The sequence below is a fragment of the Scleropages formosus genome, chromosome 18 (genome assembly GCF_900964775.1).
Source record: "Scleropages formosus chromosome 18, fSclFor1.1, whole genome shotgun sequence".
Classification (NCBI taxonomy): Eukaryota; Metazoa; Chordata; class Actinopteri; order Osteoglossiformes; family Osteoglossidae; genus Scleropages; species Scleropages formosus.
The window spans coordinates 16,691,757-16,707,415 of NC_041823.1; the positions used below are offsets into that span (position 1 = coordinate 16,691,757).

A 15,659-nucleotide genomic window follows, 5' to 3' on the forward strand; every position below is an offset into this window, starting at 1 on the left:
ACAAACATTTTTCCAGGTCTAAATACAATATGTGTATGAATGTTTCTAAAACTCTGCCAGTGGGACAAATAATTTGGAAGCCAAAATGATGCGTCTGTACATTAGAGTCTTACCATGTCAAGCACTGATAATGACCATAGGCTCAAAAAGAAGGGACAGCAGGTTATATAACAGTTAGAGAGGCTGTCCTTGGACTTGTAGGGTGTGGGCTTGCATCCCTCAACTTGTAGCACCTCTGAGCAAGGCACCCACTCCGGACTGAAAAAGTAAAAATGACTCAAATTAGATAAATGGATCAATCATTGTAAGTCGCTTTAGAGAAAAGCAGCAGCTAAATAAATGTACATGTAAAGAATTGTGTATCGATTTGTGTTAAAATGAAGGATCTGCAAAGCAGTAGCCTTTTTTACAGCAAAGTTTTAAAATGTACTACGACAGAAACTTATTTCGCAGTTCAATTTAAAACAGTCAAATAAAGTTCAATTTTTCATGGTCTTATGGACTCTTGTTGATGACCTGTACCCTGGGAGGGGTCATAGGGTCTAAGGGCACACTGTCCACAAGCTGACAGTAGGCTTCTAATAGGTTAACATAAGAGTATAATTCATTAAAGAGGGAAGCTAAGATGTGGAGTTTATTAATTTTTTTTTTCATTGAATTGTGATAAAGTTTCTATACATGAATCTAAACTACTGGCTGGCTAGGACTATACGGGTCCTAGCCAGCCAGTAGTTTAGATTCATAACTTGAATGGGATTCCTTAATATGTGTTTGCCCAGTGGTAGCACTGGTGCCTCACAGCTCCTGGGCTGTGGGATTGGATGTGGGTTGGCTCAGTTTGTCTGGAGTTTCCTTGTTCTCCCCATGTTGGTGTGGGTTTCTCTTGGCACTAGTTTTCTCCTACAGTCTGAAGACATGCTTCAGGTGAATTGGTAACACTACAGTGCCCATAATGTGTGTGTAATTGCCGTGTAGTGGACTCATGTTCCATTAGGGTGTACCCTGCTTTGCACTGATATTTTTTAAACTGAAATTTGTACAAAAGGGCTGTAGATCTAATGCATGTTTAATGTATTATAATGTGCCCCATTGTGACCGGGATGTAGCCATGTGTGCAGAACAATGGTGCTCCCCAACAAAATTTTAACAGAAATAAAATTGTATGTATGTTTATTTCAGTATTTAACATTTTTTTGACCAGACATTTGACAGGACAACTTTTATATATACAATCTGGGGCAGTAAAGTGCAATCAATATTTGTACTAATTTGGCTAATTCTTCATTATTTCAGGATACACACACACACACATTTTCAGAACCGCTTGTCCCATACGAGGTCATATCTTAAGTCTATTTTTGCATAAGTCAGTGCTGTTGTACTGTATGTTGTCATTAATACATGGATTTCAGAAGCCTGTACAAGCACCATTCAGTCTTTTACTGATAGGATAGGAGGCTTTTTGCAAAGATCTCACATATGTTTTGCATTGTTATGTGTGACATCAAGAGTTTTGTTCAGCTCTTGGAGCAGATAATAGCATAGTCGATAGCGCTACAGCCTTCAGATCCAAAGGTTGCTGGTTTGAATTTTGCCTATTGCTGTAGTACCCTTCAGCAAGGTATTTACACAAAGATTGCTCCAGTAAGAATTACCCAGTGGTATACATGGGTAAATAATATAATTATAGGTAGGTGCTTCGGAGAAAAGTATCAGATAAATGAGTAAATGTAAAATTCTTTATAAGAAGCTTGGAACACAAAGTAAAAAAGATCCTTCATTTTGTAGCATTCTGACATTTACAGTAATTTCAGGAAAAAAGGAATCTCACCCCTATTAGACATATATTACAAGTCTGAAGCAATGGGGCAGCTTTTATCTAATTATTTATCTCATTATTATTTATTATCTAGTAAGCAAATATGACTCATGGACACTTGTTACAACAGAAAATAAATTGTTTGACTTAAGCCATTAATTTCATAGAATTGAGAAATGCCCATCAATTTGTTACTGGAATTACTTCAAAGACATGGGAGAATGGTGTAAACCTGCATGGTTAAATATGTTGAGACAAGCCACCTGGTTCAAAGAGAGTCACGGGGTTTGTGGTTTGTAGAGTGATTTCCTGTGGTGCTTTCATTTTGATTATATTTGACAGTTGTAAGAGGGTCCTGTTCATGAAGGTCCATCTCAATGTCTTTCTGAGGGCATGCTACTGTGGCTGGTTTAGCCCGTGTCCTCACGTGCCACACATACAAGCCTACAACTACCAATAGGAACAGAGTTACTGCCAGTAAGACGGAGACTGCCACCATTTTACGAAAGCAGCCACTATCACTGTTAGCTGTTCGAGTTAAGTTTTCTGTTTCTCTTATGTACTCAGAATCTCTGTTGACTTCATTTCCCTGGACATTATTTGAAATGAAAGACCGGGGACTAGCTCTCAGCTTCACAGTGATGCGTGCCAGGATCTCTCTGTGGCTGTTTTCCAAGGAGATGCAGTTGTAATCTCCAACAGTTTGGGACGTTGCTGGGAAGCGTATGTTGCCGTGGTCTAGCTGCAAGTAGATGTGCTTGGAGAGCTGATGGCCATCAGCGCGCTCCCAGTACAGCAAAGCCAGATTGGATGACTTGGGACAGTGAAGCTCCACTATTTCGTTTTCAATCACGTTTTTGCGCTCTTTGGGACACAAGAAATTAACAAACGAAAAAGCATATTAAGCAACTCTGATTATACGCTATACACATTATCACTGAATTAATGTGAAATTCTAAACATCATGACCAGTGATTTATTAGCACATTCTAGGCAAACAAGGTAATGCAAGTCATTCCAAGTAATGATACAGAGATGTAGAACACTCTGCTCTAGTGATTAGTCACAAACCTCTGGGGTGATCCAGGAGTCCAGACTTGGATTTACGTGTCTGAACACTGCCACATGTCGTTGTCACATTGCCCTTCTCCAAATCCTGCCATCTGAGAGCAAAAAAAGAACAACAATGAGCATTTGGATCTGAGGAAGTCCTGAACCTCATCAATAGATATGTCAATTTTTCTTAATTCTAGTTCTTCCACACTGACAGTGGTGCCAGATCCTATCTTGTGCTACTCAGTGAACCAGAACAGCGTAATTCTAACAGAGAGCTTCTCACACAGTAGATTTGCTGTTAGACCATTCGGTGCAGACACTCTGGGCTGGGTCCCAGCCGCAGAAAGGATCTCGGGCCAGCACACAGTCAATACAGTTCCAGTAGAACGAACAGTTGGACACTGACAGCTGGAACACACCCTCAGAAGAGCCTACAAAAACCACACCCTGTAGGAACAGAACCATCTATCAGGACCACAACTGTGCCTCACCTACTGTATTGGAGATACTGGGAAAAAGAACACAGACATACCTTAGTGATGGAGAGGACAATGTTCTTGACAGACTGTGGTTGTGTGAAGACCTGGACTTCCTCTATGATATGAGGGCCTTTTTCCAGCAGAACCACTTTGTGAAGGAAACCAGATTCTGAAAGAAACAATGACAAATGTTACAATAATAAACACAAAGAAAATCAACTTAGCCCTTGAAATTAAATTTTTACCTCCTATAAACATCTTTTTAATAATTTGAAGTCCTTATACAGGCTGACATGCAGTAAGCAGGAAAGCAAGACAAGGGGTAAGTAGCAAGGACATAAATCGCATCCTGGGCAGAGCCTATTGTCATCTTGAAAATGATTCATATTTCATAGGTGGAAATCACACACTTCTTTAAACTAGCTGGAATAGCTTCTGATAGCATTTATATTTACATTTATTCATTTCGCCAACACTTTTCTCCAAAGCAATTTAAAATGATTTACCCATTTATATGGCTGGATTGTTTTTACTGGAGCAATTAAGGGGAAATTCCCTTACTTAAGGGTACTGCAGAAAGATGTGAGATTTCCAACTTGGAACCTTTAAGCCTAAATGCAACCACTGTGCCCACAATGCTACCTGTTGTAATTGAAGTGTGATCACTGTGTAGTTCACACACATAATCTGAAGCAGCTTGTCCAGAGTGGGGTCCCGGTGAACTGGAGCCTAGCCCGGTAACACAGGGCACAGGGCCGGAGGAGGAAGGAACACACCCAAGTAGGACTCGAACCCCAGACCCACCAAAGAGTGGGACCCTGCTAAGCCCACTGCACCATCACACCACACCACAACACACCCCACCCTACCCCACCCCGTACTTTGCAGTAGTTTTTGGTGTAAAGTGAGACAACACAAGGAGAGAGCACCCAGTCCTACCACTGAGCAAGTAGAGCACAGTGAAGTTGCGTCCATTGGCTGCCTGTGTCCTCTGGGCAGCAATCCTGCTGTAGTGCTGGTCTGGGGACACCAACACCAGGCCATTGAGTGACTTAACACTGTCCTTGGCAAGGAAGTTCTCTTTTACATAACTAAGGGTGCTGTCTGATGCAGAGTGCAACCCACACTGCAGAGGGAGGAACAAATTGAAACACATTAAGTCAGTCAAGTCAAAAAATTTAGAAACTAAAACTGAAATTTATTTGTATTTATTAATTCAGGACTGATAAAGACAACAGGAAAAAGTTAAAATGACTTCTAATACTTGCCACTCCTGGGGTGACAGTCTGCTTTGAAGTTTTAGAGGTCCATCTCATTGTATTTCGGTTCAGCTGCAAGTATTCTCCAGAAAATACTTTCTTGATGTCATTAAGTCGAAATACACACACTGCTGACTGTCCTGATGTCAGTGACCTGGGGCAAAAAAGAGATAAAACATAAGGCTCTAGAGATACTCACAACTCACCAAAGATAATGGCAAACTGAAACATGGCTGAAACTGTGTCTACCTTTTCATATGGATTTTTGCTCTGTTTGCAACTGTTTTTTTGCTCATTTAATAACTTGTCCCACACATTCCTACCAAATGTGTATTTTTTTCATAAGAATGCAGGCTGAAGAGCATTTAACCCCAACATACACTTCTGACAGTATAAAAGACATAATCACATGTATGATCTACATATCACTTCACAGGAGAGTTTCCACCAATGACTGGTACCACTGCATGGTAAATGCATCACTAGCAGGTGTGGATGCAACAGTAAGGATAATCTACTGGAACAAGTTCAACTGCCCAGTCTATAACACACACAGAAAGCTCTACATCACTGCTTGAACTTGATGCATTACATTTGCGTGTAGACAGCAAACTAACAAAAAACAGACAATAAGGATAGTATGGTTTTGCTTTCTTACCACTGAGAACTGAAAATACCATAGAAAAGCACTTCATCTGGAGAGGAACCATCTGGTTTGGAAAGGATGACAATGTCCTGGAGGATGTTGAACGGCAGATCTCCTTCTGACTGGCACAAAAGCTGAGCTTTGGCGAAGGTTGTCCAGCGTTTCTGCAGGATACGCTCTCCTCCCATGTCATTCTGCCAAAAACATGACAGTCATGTGTGAACAGATCTACCTCTGGCATCACGAGGCCTGTGCGGTCACCACAGCATCTGCTGAGACCCAAGGGCAGAGTTCAGGCATACACATGGGCACGGCTAATTATTTAATCTTCTCTTAGATTTGTTGTGAAGCTCCAGCAGAGATTCCACAACATCATACAACATTCCACTGGCTGCACTAAATGCGAAGAATAGAAAGAAATAACAAAGAACTTTACCGTGCAGACCTGCGCGATCCGAGAAACCAGGAATTTTTTGCCAAAGGTGTACTCTGTGTTAACCTCTGTGAGGAAGTAATAGACTTTCTTCTCACTGGGGATGAAGATGGAGTTTACGAAGGTAGGATCTGGCACAAGGAAAAATTAAGTGTTTTAGATTTGCAGAACAAGACTGCAAAACTTGAAGTGACTACATACAGCCTCAACTGGATTTATGCATAAAATAAAATAAAGCATGTGTTGTGGATGAGGCTAAATATAGTTTACAATCAGGTGAAGTGAATACACTTCCCTGGAAAGTTACTTTGAATATACTGATGTGTGGATTCCTGGTGCTCATTTAAATGCTGTCAGTGGGTTATTGCAAACATAACAGATAACACTGGATATTTGTACTTTGCAGTGGGTTGGACCACAGTCCTGCTCTTCGGTGGGTCTGGGGTTCGAGTCCCGCTTGGGGTGCCTTGTGACGGACTGGCGTCCCGTCCTGGGTGTGCCCCCTCCCCCTCTGGCCTTACGCCCTGTGTTGCCGGGTTAGGCTCTGGTTCCCCGTGACCCCATATGGGACAAGCGGTTCTGAAAATGTGTGTGTGTGTGTGTGTGTGTGTATTTATACTTTGCAATTATTTATTCAACAGAACTGCAGTTTCCTGCGATGAAAAAAAAAACACCACTGGATTCAATACCATGTATTTGTAAACATGAATTTCTTATATCTGACAAATATTGGAAAAAACTGTTCTGAACAGAATTGCTTCAGCTGTGTAATATTTGAAGACAGTCCTGTATACACAGCTCACTTCAAGTCCTCCGAAAACATTGCAATTGCCTTTAAATCTGTACTTTGACTTTACTACGTCAAAAGTCTGCATTTGTCTTTTTGTGTCATTCAGGATTTACTCAGCTGTTGCTGGAAAACCTGTTTTCAATTCAGTTTCTTTCTTTTTTTTAACCAACAGCTCCAGTACTCTCTGGTACATAGTGGAGTTCTTAGCTGACACTACAACAGCAAGAAGCCAAGACCCAGAAGCAGCAAAGCACCTCCAAACTATAATACTACCACCACAATTTTAAAATATTTGGTATGAGATTCTTTTGTACAAAGGAAATGATTGGTTTGTGCACCTGTGTGCCATAGGGCTTTGTAGCCAAAAAAATAGCACCTTTGACTCATCTGTTTTCTTACTTCTTCAAGTGACTTTTATGTCATTGATACACATTAAAATAAACACACAGTTGACAGTGTTTCTTTTTACCACGTTTTCACATTTAACATAGGAACTTCATCAAAATCTGTGATTTTGTCACCCCCTTTAGTTGAAGCAGTGTCTAGGACAATACATGGTCCTGGCCGCAGTTAAAGCCTTTGTATTTCTACAAAGCCACATACCCTCCAGCCAGCCAGGCACACTGTCTAGTTTTAAGTCAGCGCGACTCCCATGGCTCAGGTACCGCGAGATTGCTGGTTGATTCTCCCAGTAGTCCTCCATGGTGCCCACATACAACTCTCCATCTGAGATTTCAAAAAGACAACACTTGTAGAGCATCCTTTATTTCATCACAAGTCCATGCAAAAATCACAAGCCACTCCGTTACTCTCATGTTGTTTTGCTACATCCTCTCGCGAATCTCACCAACAACAACTGCTGTGTTCCTTCGGTACGGATTGAAGGGGCAACGGCCTTTGGCCTGCTCTGGATTGGCGTAAAGGGTGAACATTGGTACATCCTGTGGGCAGCAGAGGAATAGCAAAATCTGGGATGGCACGATTACTTGTGATAATAAAACATGGACTCCATATGTATTAATGGTTTTTAACATGCATAGCACAATACACCGTATTTAAATCTTCTTCTTCTTCAGTTTGTTAACTCAGTAGCAATAAGAAAGCAGCGCAAAAGTGGGAGGTCTTACTATATAGGCGCAGTGCGGGCTGAAGGCAAATGTCCCACAGGTGTACATGTGAGTCGCATTGAGGAACTGAAGGACTCGGATGAAGTTGTGACAATCCCTCTGGAAGTCAGAATTACTGCTCATCAGATGAGGCTCCCAGGGCTCATTCATTTCAAATACTATTATCGCTATGACCCAGCAAGTCCATGGTCAAATTTATCATTATTTTTGCTGTTTTTTTAAACCATTCATAGTTTATGTGCAACCTGAATGCAAAAAAAAATTTACAAACATGCACAGCCTTGTGTATCTGAAGATATCCCCAATATTGAAAACCATCTACCACTGAGCAATATTATGGTATACATAAGATTATCACTGAGAACTAGGCCTCATTTGACACAGATCTGTGAAATAACTAGTCTGATATGTTCTGTCATATTTCACAGTCACTTAAGGTCTGTTATGGTATATCATGTACCATTACAGAGTAACTTTCTTATGTTCGGACTGGGATTTTACCTTTTGTTTGCTTCTCATGTTACAGCTGTTAAGGTCATTTGGAGATGGCTTCCAGGTCAGCTGTAGAGGAACAGACAACAACTATAACAGCGATCACTTTGGCCATCAGTCCCCTTCCCTGAATGTCCATTCACCATTGCTGATAGCCCGTATTTTCCCTGGCACTACTGGACCTATTAGCATAGAACATCACTACCATCTTCAAGGTATTATTTGTACCAACCTTCCAACTGTCCAATCAACTGATTACAAGCAGTACTATTGCAGAAAAAGGAAAACCCATTTATGATGTTCAGGACTATTGTTAAATAAACAGGTATCACACACATTTGGAAAAAATTATGCTATGGCAGAAACAAGTAAAATGCAAGAAGAGTTCACCCACCAGTGGGATAAATCTCGTTAGATGATAAAAGACATAGCTACCTTTTTTCTCAACTCCATGACACCTGGATTGCTGACATCCAAAGAGAGTACAGCATCTCTTCCTCCCACAAACAGTGTGTTCCCATCATCGCTCAGCAACAGTGTGGTGGTATTTCCAGTGTCTGACCTGTTGAATTGAGCCAGAAGTCTACTGGGACTCCCTAGAAAAGAGAGATACAAAGACTTTGATAAATCTGCCTCCACAAAAAATCTTTTTAAAAATATTGTTTTTACTGATGTCACAGCAACAGAGAAATACAAACTGCAGTGTGATGCTAAACAACACTTTTGGGGACCATAAAGAGGGTGACGTGAATAAATGATTCTAGCACTGGGCAGCTTCTCAACAAAAAGGGTTTCAAATCTCAGATGAAGTGTGCAGCATCATCTCTGAGCCAACCTTGAAAGCAACTGTGGAAGTCTGTGAAAAAGCAGAAGAACAGATCCATGCCAGTCATGAAGACAGAAGTGACATCAAGCTGAATATGACTCACAGCAACCACTGGAATGGTTTTCTAGGTAAGGGAGGGCACAGAAATGGTTTGCCATTGCCTTCCTCCATGCATATTTGTGGGGTGCAAACACATGGTGAAGATGCAAATGCCACCCACACTCTCTGAACTGAATTCTAATCCCACTCCCACCAAAGAACTTGGCAGTCAAGAAGCAACAGCAGAATTACCTGCTACACCACCTTGTTCTAGAAGTAGCATACAAGCTAACTAACTACTCACAGCTAACTTCAGGATTCACAAAACATAGCGATAGTTTTCAACACATAACGTACAAAAATACATCAATGGTCTCCAGTCCATGCCTTGGTAATCAGTTTCATGTGCAGGACTTTATACGCCCCCATGTGCTAGATAAAGTCATTTCATTATGCTTATAAAAGTACATTTTCAACTCACTTTCAGAATTTTAGTGTTTTTAACCAAGCTGAAAAATGTATTTAAATTGAGCCTCAGATAAAGCAAGAGAGTACATTTTAATTACCTTCAGGAACGTTTCTAGCAAACTCTGTAATACTGTGCTCTGAACCACAGGGTGGTTAAACTTGTTTATCTGTGTGAGCATAAATAAAGATCTTTAAACAGAGACCTACATTATCTGATGTGAAACACAAGCTACTTGTCCCACAAAAGAATTGACTTTAAAATTTAAGTAGTCTTCTACCATTTATACTACAGTATAAGCACAGAAGTGACAAAACCAGCTCAGACTGTCACAGGCATGATCAGCCATAGTCCTGGAACAACCATGGTACATCCTTCTCTGGTTCTTTTTACCCCAACAACCTGCTAGGGACATATATGTGACTTAAAGCCCAGGGTGTCATAGGCAGTTACTGCAGAAAGCTCTTCAGTTGGTGAAAGAAGGAAGTTACACAAAAGAAAAAAGCATTATGTAACTAAACTTCTCACCGTGAGTCATGTGACTAAACACCATACAGTATGTGTAAATATTTTTCATATTATTTCATCTCATTTCACCTTACATCCTGAAATGTCTTTTCTCTATTGCTTAGAAGACTTTCAGTCTGTATGTTACATCAAATATTTGAAATTAAAAGGCTACTGGAACAGACAAACCAAACACACATACAGACACACACCACACATTTTCTGAACCACTTGTTCCATACGGGGTCGCAGGGAACCGGAGCCTACCCGGCAACACAGGGCGTAAGGCCGGAGGGGGAGGGGACACACCCAGGACGGGACACCAGTCCGTCACAAGGCACCCCAAGCAGGACTCGAACCCCCGACCTACTAGAGAGCAGGACCCAATCCAACCCACTGCGCCACCGCACCCCCCACAAGCCAAACAAAGTTCTGTAAAATACATTAAAAGTCAATTTAAGGCATGTGTGAAAAACTGTATACTTGCAGGCTGGTTGTACTCTTTCTGATACTGTGAACACACCTCCCCAGTTTAAATCTTGACTGTAATTATGCAGTTATCTAGTTCTTGTATCTTGACACAATAGGAAACATTTGTTGCGTGCAGACCTATAAATATGTCAGTCATGTTCTTTCTCACCTCTAACAGAGAATACTTGCAACAGAAACCTACAGGAAATGGTGAAGAAATGGTGGCATCACTCATTTAACCTGTGGTATGAGCCTCTCCGACTCTTTATTTTTGCACTCGTTTAAGTATGCTCCCTTGCTTTTCTGAAAAAGAATTAAAAATGATAAACTAAGCCACATGTTCATTTTACATTTGTCCTTAGTTTTTACTGCAGCTAAGATCTGGTCTTTAGGAAGATAGTAGGTGCACCCTCCACATCAGCCTGTATGTCCTCTGTGCCTGTGTAGGCAGCCTTCACCATCCTGCTGAATCCTTTTCACACCACCAGTTACGTGGACATGGCACAGAGTGACATCCTTACGGTTCACACACACGCACATTTACTGAAACCACTTGTCCCAAGCAGGGTGGCGAAGAACTGGAGCCTAATCCGGCAGCACAGGGCACAAGGCTGGAGATGGAGAGGACACACCAAGGACAGGATGCCAGTTCGTCGCAAGGCACCCCAAGCGGGACTCGAACCCCGGACCCACCAGAGAGCAGGACCCGGCCAAACCCGATGCGCCACCACGCCCTCCCTTATGGTTCATATAAGGGAATTTTCCACTTACAGTGAAGTCAGGTCATGGGAGCAGAACTCCATCACAAGCCTAGGACCACCTATATTACAGTATATCCAAGATTTGACAGAATAACTGCGGGGAGGTGGTGCCTTATATTGCTAAATGTTTGTTTAATTCAAATGTCCATACAACTGTCACGCCCCACGGGGTCACTGTCCCTCCTGGTCAGAGGCGATGCCACTCAGTGCCACTAGGGAACAGCCACGTATCAGCTCACAGTCTGTCTCATAGGACACGGAGGAATAAAAGGAGCCAGTGGAGCAGAACCGATTGCAGATTCTTAATCAGCGGTTCCATTGTGCTCACTTAGCGATTAGTAGTCTCTTGTTCCCTCAGTCTGTTTCCTAGGTGTTCATGTTCCGGTCCCGAGTGCCCATCCTGTCGGTTCCTGCCTCTTGTTCTCCAGTCCTGGTCCAGTGTTCCAGTCTGGTATTTCGTCACATCTCAGGGTTGCAGTTATACTCACAGAGTAGCGTTTCACTGTTCATCGTAGTTCAAACACAGTGTGTGTTTCCTGGTCTCGTGTTTCCTGTTTCACTTCCACCGAGTGTCTTACAGTATGCACAGTGCACTTTTAACATCACCCTGCACGTGGGGTCATTTTATGTTTCGTCCGTGTTCGGACGTAATAGCAATGCGCGTCCGTGTCAGACTCCCGTCCGGACGCTACAACAACAGCGTCTACATGAAATCAAAATCTGTTAAATAAGAACTTATCTATTTCGGAAAAACAATGCCATCCGTATTTAAGAGAAAAAAGACAAATTTCTTATAGATATTACATATCATGCATTAGAAAACTTTAACACAAAAAAACCAATATATGTATTAGATATGCATAACTTTCACAGCAACACTGAAGAACATGCATATCGACACATCAAGACTATTATTAGGAGGTTCCAAAGCACCAGCATATCAAACGGAAAATAACAGGGAAGTACCGAGATCTGACCCATTGAATTTTGTCTGTTAAATCAAGGATTTACCGCACTAGCTAGACGAGCGGTACACTGACAACCTGCAGGTACATGATGTACCCGTAGGGGGTAGTAAGGCAGCAGCCAACCAAAACAACCCCCCACTGAGTCCCTCCAACCTGTGCTCTGCCAGAATGCAATGACCTTTATTTTGCATTGGCAAACAAACAGTCAGCAAACATCTGAATCACTGTTCAGGAATCAGCTGATACACACCTGAAACACTCTGTTCAAAATGATTACTTGAAATGATACATACACTGAACTGATGGACATAACTGAAAACCAGCAGAGCATGCATCCCATGAGTCCTGGAGTTCCCCGCTCTGGCCCAGAACCACAGTAGGGGAATTGAGCAGTGCAGAAGAACACTCACCGATGGAGAAAGATTTGCGTGGAAGGAGAGAGCCCAGAGAAGAGCACAGGAGGCCCAGTAGCGCCACAGTACACCAGGTCCGGCTGCAGCGAAGCATGATGAGGGCAAAGAGGTACCGCAATGAGGGCGGCATGTGCAGAGTCTCGGGCAGGTGCCTGAATGAGTCAGAGTCCAGTTGTCGTGTTGTTGACGTCTTCGGCGATCTTCAGTGACAACAATTAGGGAAGGAAAACTGAAGTCTCACCACTTCCCCTGAGCTCTTCCTTTATCAGTCATTTCATCTAGAATATTCAAGGAGGAAGACATCAATAAACCACTGATGAGCGATAAACACATGCAGTTCTGCCATAATCTCACTGCAGCAGGTAACAGACAGGGCCACACCCTCACGACTGCTTTCCGGCCCTCGCACCTGAGCGTCAGGTAAGGCACCCAGTGACCCTCAGGTGTGGCCCGTGCATGAATACACTGTACGAAGAGTCACAGGCCGTTGGTCTTTCTTGTGCTTCCTAACAGCACATTTTACCTTCTGTTCTTCTTCCTATGAGGGATTTTTCCTATTGTTTGAACATACAATGCTAAATCAAAGCTTCAAACTCGCCCTGTGACTTACAATCTTCTCCCTTCTGAACCAGACACACCCCGACACACCACGTAACGGCACGACCGAGAATGTTATTCTCACACATTGATTTCCATTTCTATTGTGCAGGAAAATATCTGATACAGAGTGGTTGGTTGAGACCTCAACTGACCTGTGGATATTCATAGCACCAGCATATTAAATGGAGTGTGTGAGTGTGTTATGTAGAGCTTTGCTTTGTCAGGAAGCACGCCACTATAAACAATCTGGAAAACAGATGTGAAGTTCACCATACTTTAACGGCTCTTCAGGCAAAACCCAAAAATTTGCCAGCAAAAATTTCCGATCAGTTCTCACATATTTTGGTAAATTCCTGCTCTTAACCGGTGGTCCACATGCGGGACACTTTCAGTTTAGGTCACGGCCTAGAACTTAGCTTTAAAAGGGGGTAAAAATGCGCAGGTCCCTCTCAAGGCTTCACGGCAGGGGTACCTGTTTGCAGCCATAGATCCCATAAGTGATCATTTCAAAGATCTTCAGAAAAATATGACGCAATGAATGACGTATGAGTTGCTCAGGTTAAACTAAGAAGCAAATGTTGTGTTTCTGTCGCAACCTCGTAGCACCTCTGAAGGCACCCACTCCGGACCGAAAAAGTAAAAATTACCCAAAAAGTGTATGGGATAAATATTGTAAGTCGCTTAGAGAGAAGGAGCAGACAAATGAATGTACATATAAAGAACTGTTTAACGATTTGTGTTGAAAGAGGAGACGAAGCAAATTAATGAGAATCAACCTGACGAGAGAGTCCGCCCGGTCGACGTGCTCGGTGCTGTAGCGTATCGTACCGTACCGTAGTGCTGTACTTTAGCGTGCCATCTTCATAACGGAGCACGCCGGGACGGACTGTACTCACACCGCCGGCTGCGGGGACACGACTCTGGACACGAGTGCGGACACAGCGACCCTCGGTCACAATGCGGACATGCTCGGTTTCGCGCGCGGAGAGAAGGGCTACTTCGTTCTTGGCGCCAAAAATGGAGCGAAGCCGCGAGCCCTCGGGTCGGCAAGGAGCACGTGGCTGCGCTTCACAAGGCCAACACCATTTCCTGACAATAGAAATTATAACTCTTTCTACGGTTACATTTATTCATTTAGCAGCCCAGAAAGTGTATTTTGACAACAGATGAAGATAACGTCAGAAATCTGACTAAAGGGATTTTTATCTTTGCAACGAGGACGTACAGCACTCTGATTCTTACACGTGGTTGTGTTTAAAAGCACATAACGTAATTGTAATCTTTGAGCTAGTAGTAAGGACGAATGACACGTTTAAAAAATGTCGATGCAAACTAGAATCCGACGAGCACAAACAATTACAATGTTGACAAAATAGGATGTTTTGTCACTCAGCTGCGATTCTACACGTTTCAGCCTTCGTCAACCTACTACTTCTGGCCAAACTGCAAACGCATTCATGATTCATGTTAAAAGTATTTTGACACAAAAAACCTGTGACAGAAAAATAGGGTTTCTCATCCCCCTCCTTCGTGTATGTGTGCACATAAGATGGTGCTATGTAACGGTATATTTACCATAATTCCCTACCTTGCGCTGCGTTCCGCGACGTGTAACTAAGCTGCGCGCCCACAGTCACACACTCGGCTCGCTGTTCTTTGTAAGAAGCCGTAAGTAACTGTGTTCCGCGACGATTGCGCTTGCCTTGTCAGATATTGCTGTCGTATATCATATATCTCAGGTAACACCGAACAGACCTTTCAAGTCCCTTAAATATCCCGTCCTCGCGCTCTCCTCGCGCAGCCGGGAACGCGGGGTTTGCCGCGTGCAGCGCGCGGCTCTGCGACTCCGCCTCGGCCACCAGAAAGAAACTGCGCTGCTGCTGACAGGTGTCACCCGGACCGGCGGCCATCACACATGTGCGCGCTACACTCACTTCGAGCTCTTGCCACCGCTCATTTCCCACCCTGTCAAGATAATGGAAAAAACAAATCCATCTTCTTAACATACATTATATATATACTGGTACAGGCAGGACTATCGGTTTTTTGAGCCTTTATTATATAAGTTCTACACAAATGTTGCATAAACAGTGCTGTCTCACATGCGGCAAGGCAAGGATTGAAGGAAGAAGTGAAGTTTAATGTTGCAAACAGAGGAGGATAGTTGTCTCATTGACAATCACACTATTAATTGCTTGAATTGAGTCACTTAATCAATTGTTTCACTGTTGCCCAGTTGCTTACTGTAGAACATGAAAGCAAATGTTCATATCAAATAGATATTAGTAAGCACAGCATTTTCACTACCCAAAAAAATGACATGACATGACTTAAAGTGCCCCTGCTCCATTTTTGGTGAATGCTGACCTTGGATATGCAAGAATGTGACTGGATACAGTTGCTCCCCTTAACTGCCTCTTAATTGCTTTAGTGTTGATTGCTTTTACTACATACGATTAAAATGATTTGATAATCGATAAATAGATAATGCAATACAGTAGGGCTAT

The 15,659-nt window shown here is 42.6% G+C and overlaps 1 protein-coding gene across 3 annotated transcripts; it reads right to left on the reverse strand.

The window, feature by feature from the left end:
- Nucleotides 1-1,685: 1,685 nt before the first annotated feature.
- On the reverse strand, nt 1,686-15,109 carry LOC108941869 (semaphorin-4A-like). 3 transcript variants are annotated; one of them, XM_018764763.2, is made up of 15 exons: nt 14,908-15,109; nt 12,550-12,830; nt 8,537-8,697; nt 8,111-8,170; nt 7,610-7,708; nt 7,330-7,423; nt 7,086-7,208; nt 5,696-5,823; nt 5,272-5,453; nt 4,623-4,767; nt 4,294-4,480; nt 3,408-3,523; nt 3,159-3,322; nt 2,891-2,982; nt 1,686-2,683 (listed from the first exon to the last, which is right to left on the reverse strand). In XM_018764763.2, exons 2-15 carry the CDS (start codon nt 12,680-12,682, stop codon nt 2,088-2,090), a joined length of 2,280 nt encoding a protein of 759 aa, XP_018620279.2. In that variant the 5' UTR covers nt 12,683-12,830; nt 14,908-15,109; the 3' UTR covers nt 1,686-2,087. The 3 variants fall into 3 exon arrangements, with proteins under 3 accessions (XP_018620279.2, XP_018620278.2, XP_018620281.2); XM_018764762.2 differs by having other exon boundaries at nt 14,741-15,109; XM_018764765.2 differs by lacking the exon at nt 14,908-15,109 and adding an exon at nt 13,986-14,552.
- Nucleotides 15,110-15,659: the final 550 nt, after the last annotated feature.